The sequence below is a fragment of the Ochlerotatus camptorhynchus genome, unplaced genomic scaffold (assembly GCF_037179485.1).
Source record: "Ochlerotatus camptorhynchus isolate MF236.1 unplaced genomic scaffold, CSIRO-AGI_Acam_v1.1 ptg000434l, whole genome shotgun sequence".
Classification (NCBI taxonomy): Eukaryota; Metazoa; Arthropoda; class Insecta; order Diptera; family Culicidae; genus Ochlerotatus; species Ochlerotatus camptorhynchus.
Window position 1 is genome coordinate 7,083,061 of NW_027040920.1, and position 5,044 is coordinate 7,088,104.

The window sequence follows — 5,044 nt, forward strand, 5'->3', positions numbered from 1 at the left end:
CTGAACAGAATTCCTGGAGTGGTTTGCAGAGAATTCCCCAAATCAACTATTACACCAAATGACTCCTCGACAACCAGTGTTGCCCCAACTTAGGAAAACCGTTGCACTTATCCCACGAGAGCGCTGTAAATAAACCATCAACTGGTATGTAGGGAAGACAAAAATTAAAAAAAAAAAACTGGATCAATATGTAACGCATAAATGGGAAATTTCCAAATTCCACCCAACCAACAAACCGAAAAAACCAAACTATTTTCTCTATCCCATCAGGACGAAGGCGAACGAAGTGAAGACAAACTCTGTGAGAATCCTACTAATTGCAAACAACAGTGTATTAATACTCTGCAAAATTATTCAACAGAAATGAAAATGAAAGCAAAGAAATACAATGATAAACGGTAAAGTGTAGTAGACTTTTTCTCTTATATATACAAAATATATACAACAAACAAACAAACAAAACAAAAAAACTAATTATTATTTTTGTAGTAGATGCTAGTTTTATAAGACAATTTACTGTGGAATGCGGGGTTTCGCGGGGGAGAGGGGGATTGAGACCGGTTGTCGCCACGATCTCTGTTCCCTTCTGCTCCCCCGAGCAAACCGCGCTCCGTTAGCTCTCATCTTATTGTGGTAGTGATATTTTCGTAAACAATTTCCAATTTCTACTAGAGAACGCTGGAAAATGAAGGAAAAAGTGGAACAAATAAAAAACAAAAACAAAACAATGATACATACAAACTAAGGCATATTAGGTTGGTTTTAACTAATTGGACGAGAAAAGGACGACAATGAGACAGAATTACAACAACAACAAAAAAAAAACTTTGTGCAAAAAGAGAATATCGTTTGAACCAGTTGACGTCGTGCAGGGAAGCGGAAATCAAAAAACGCAAATTCTAGAAAGAGGAAAAAGAAATGAAATTAGAACAAACAAATAGAACGAAAAATCATAATAGCGAAACCACCAACGCAAAGGTACCGTATTTTAGATTCTAACAGACACCTTTTTCTAAATCATGACTGTTTGTAGAGGCCCTTTCTCGTTTTTACGCTGAAACGGTTAAATTTAAACCAACAGAAGCAGTAAACCTTAAAAAAAAAGTAAAACATCAAAGCAAAGCAAATTAATCAATAATGAAATGATTTTGAATAAAGCAAAATAGGTAGAATGTGATAAAGGACTCTAAGCAAACAATACAAAACAAAAATGAAAAGCAAATTTTGCACCAACGCTAAATTGTATGACGTTAGCGTGTTTTAAATCGTTGTCCCCCTCCCCAGAGTCGGTTTTCGTATTTCGTTGTTCCCTCCCGGCGCGGTTCGCTCCCCTTTTCTAACGAACACGAACGGAAGGGCAGTAGCAAAAAAAAAAAGGCAAAAAGTAAAATCCGCTATTTCTCCAATTTTTCGGTTGTTTTAAGTAGCACAAATATTCACACACTAAAAACCTAACGAACATACAATATATTGACTCTATCGTGATTTATAGCGCCGGATTACTTCGGGCAGCCCCAGCTGGAAAAAGCGAAAAGCGCAGTGACCGTGGATGACACAAGTTTTCGCAAAAGTCATTGGAATCTGAGCTGAAGTCAGTCGGGCCTGCCCTGGAAGCATGACGGTGTCTATATATGTAGTAGCAATGTGAAAACAAATGGAATCAATTAATGAGAAATGAAAAAAAGAGAAAAACATAATTGAAGAACAAGAACACAATGAATTTTAATCCCGTCTCTGTTACATTGAAACAAAAAATAGATATTTTAAGAAGTTTTCTTCTGTATTTCTCGTTGCACAAGAGTAAGAATATATTATTAATCAATGAAGACAACAAATGGAAAAATGAAAGAAAAACAAAACTCAATGAAAATCAAATAAAAAAGAATCAAGAGGTAAAACACAAAACAAAGAGCCGTAACGTGTTGGATCGTTCTGGTAGAAGAATTGAGAACCTTCCTTTGTAAAAACTTAACTGGAAAATTACGAAGATTGACACCGTACATTAACAACGACAACAACAAAACGTGGCCACGCTCTATCGACGCTTGCCAAACTTAAGCCTATAATTGTTGTTCGCATTGCTGTTGCCCCTCTGGTTACGACTCTGCGGTTCCAGCTTTTCATCTTCAATCATCGCTCGAACTACTGCAATTTCCGCACGCAGCTCCTTCAGCTCTCGCATCGCCCGTTTGGCGAGCTGACCCTCCGGCGTGGTACTATGCTCGAACAGTAGCATACTGATGGCTTGCTTCAGCTCACCTTCCGCTTTGATCAAGTTGTCCTAAAATAAACAAACAAAAATCCTTTTTGTTAAAATTCCATTCTTGCCCCTTGGGCAGCAACAAATGTTACCAACAGATCGTGGGATCTGATTTCCGTCGTGTCGAAATTCCTCCGGGATAGTTCGACGAGTGCAACATGGTACTCGTACAAGGCGATACCGACCAGTCGAGATAGGCCCGGTTCCAGGATGCGCAGCACCGACAGAATTTCCTCGCAAAGTTCGAATTTTCGCCTTAGGACCGGCTTCGGTACGCTGGCCGGTTCCGTGGACAGGCAGATTGTCCTGAGCTCACCCACCAGCGTCTGTTTGGCTTCCATCACTAGCGAGTGGTGTGGATTTAGCACTTTTGAATGCTTGCCGATTACCCGTTCGAGGGCACGGACTTCTAGAGCTACGAGAGTTAGAGGAGAGATTTAGCAGTGGTGTCGGATTTATGGAGGCGCATGGTGATTTGCTACGTCTTAGGCACTTGTTAGAAAAACATTTTTGATAGCTTGATAGGCTGTTTGTAATCAAAACAACCCTTTGTGAAAATGAGAGCATGCATGGATAAAATACCACACAAACAGAATTGTTACTGCATAATATTATTGAATACCCTAATTGTCGTTGGGAAAGCACAATGTAGTCTGCCAAAAAACGTAGGTGCAAACTCCCAATATTTTAGTTTCTACTGCAGCATTCCTTTCCGTGTACACACTCAGTCAAATAAGTCCAATGAACCAGCAGCCAAGAATTCAGGAATTCCCTAATACACCTTATATGATACTTACGACAAGCCATAATCTCTTCCCGGGCAGTACACATCACTTCGTTGACGTACTCTCGCTTCAGAAGTTTGTGACACTTGTTGCACTCCCATTTTGGACTGAAATGAAAACAAATTCTCCTAAAACATTCCACTCCAAACGAAAGCCTTACAACAATCACTCACTCGCTTGCATAGAACGAGCAAAGTCCCTCATCACATTCCGTACACCTGATCGAACTCAGATGAGTTCCCAGCTCCGTTGGATCCTTGCAACGTTTGCAGGTGCAAATGAAAAATTTGCCTTTTCGAAGATGCGTTTGACGATCATAAGTACCCTGAAGCGAGGCAGTTATTATACACCCCTCAATTTTCCAAAACCCAAAAAAAAAAACTTACAAACAAACTTCTCGTGTAGCTGATGTGCAATATTTCGCCCATCTTCACCGGAACCGTCGTAAATACCCGCACATTGGAGTACCCATCGACCGACAGCAGCGTGTTCGGCATACAATTATGCGTCATCAAAGCCGTCTTTGGATAGAGACCTCGAGCCAAGTTACTCATCTGCACCCCACGGCTGTCCACATTGCCTCGAATCTCAAACGTATTGGCATCCAACAGGCCGCAGATCCGCTGAATCAGCTCTCCGGTGACTTCCAAATCTTCGAACTGCCCGAAAATTCCACTCTCCAGCAATGGTTTCACGACATACTTCTCGTGAATGTCCCAGATCTCCGTTCCCCTGCGCTCCTCCAGGCGAGCTTCCATGGCCATCACCTCGTCGTACCGTTCCCGATTGCTTCTGTACAGCAACAAACAGCGCACCGGCATAATCACGTTGAAGTGGTTGTAAATGAAATGCCTATCCAACTGGGACGTCCGATAGAAATGGCACTCCGCCTCCTCATGATCTACGCAATCGTAACAAAGTGGAACAGCTCCACACTTGCTGAAAATTATAAATAAAATTCGGTAAATGAAACCTTACAGGCTCAACCAAAAACACGAGCAGGATTACTGGCACGTGGAGCATGAATCCCTGAAGCAGTTCAAGCAACTAACGTCGGCATCCCAGTACGGACCGGTCACATATGGTTCCTCCAGTAGGATTTGCTCACCTCGAGCCAGGTCGCGCTTCGCCACCACAAACCTGCGGAAGGGAAGGAGCAAAGTCAACCGGGTTAGGTCAATAATAGATTTTCGAGAAATAAAATCTATATACCGGACTAGAACTTCTAGTATTTCTAGCTTCCACACTCACCTGCCAAGTTGTTGTGATTCCAAAACCTGAAAGTTTTCTTCAAAACCCTCCATATCTTAAACTCAATTAGATAATTAAAAAAAAATCAATCGAGATGCAATGGATCCGCAAGTCTGACTTGGAGTGCCGTTTTGACATTTGCAATCTTAATCTCGAATTTCGTGGCATGCGCATGAGAATACCTATGTTGCGCACTTAATTTTCACCTCATTGCGCATGTTTTGGGTGGTTTAACTAAGGCGGGAAAACTGCTACCTACTTGTTGTTGGGTATGTTTTGTGTAAAAGTAAGTTGATTCTTCGTGTGAGGGACGCTAAAATGACGTCACATTAAGTTACCGGGGAAAGTGTTAAGGTAAACAGTCACAAATATTGTGATGGTAGGAAGGGTGGTATGCAACAAAACAGTTATGGGAACAATATTAAATGGTGCCTGGAAAATTTACTTCTTGCACATACATTTGTTAATAAATAAGCCAAAAACGAAATGAAATATTGCTTATGTTATTGAAAAATTGCAACTGATAATTTTATGTTGTTATTAACATATTATGACCGAATGGATCAATCTGTGCCGAGTACTTTATCTGTGCCAAAAGCTAGGTCACGCGTTGTGCCGAACGTGCTGAATTGTGGCAATCAAGCTATCAGTCAGCTGCCCATGAGTTTGGCAACCTTGCACTATTATGACTTTTGAGATTGTGTATTTATAATTTCAAGTCAAGGACGGGAAAAAAAGACGACAAACT

The 5,044-nt window shown here is 41.1% G+C and overlaps 1 protein-coding gene across 1 annotated transcript; it reads right to left on the reverse strand.

The window, feature by feature from the left end:
* Positions 1-451: 451 nt before the first annotated feature.
* On the reverse strand, positions 452-4,349 carry LOC135711629 (SET domain-containing protein SmydA-8-like). The gene is made up of 7 exons (XM_065234496.1): positions 4,297-4,349; positions 4,054-4,185; positions 3,432-3,984; positions 3,219-3,370; positions 3,058-3,152; positions 2,353-2,675; positions 452-2,281 (listed from the first exon to the last, which is right to left on the reverse strand). The coding sequence occupies exons 1-7, from the start codon at positions 4,347-4,349 to the stop codon at positions 2,036-2,038; spliced, it is 1,554 nt and encodes a 517-aa protein (XP_065090568.1). The 3' UTR covers positions 452-2,035.
* Between the last annotated feature and the right edge of the window lie 695 nt (positions 4,350-5,044).

Excerpts from the sequence above, each read along its gene's own strand:
- LOC135711629 (XM_065234496.1), bottom strand. The coding sequence starts at position 4,349 with ATGGAGGGTTTTGAAGAAAACTTTCAGGTTTTGGAATCACAACAACTT. Across the intron at positions 4,186-4,296 it reads GAATCACAACAACTTGGCAG|GTTTGTGGTGGCGAAGCGCG; the intron begins GTGAGTGTGGAA and ends TCCCTTCCGCAG. Across the intron at positions 2,676-3,057 it reads GGAAGAGATTATGGCTTGTC|CTCTAGAAGTCCGTGCCCTC; the intron begins GTAAGTATCATA and ends TAACTCTCGTAG.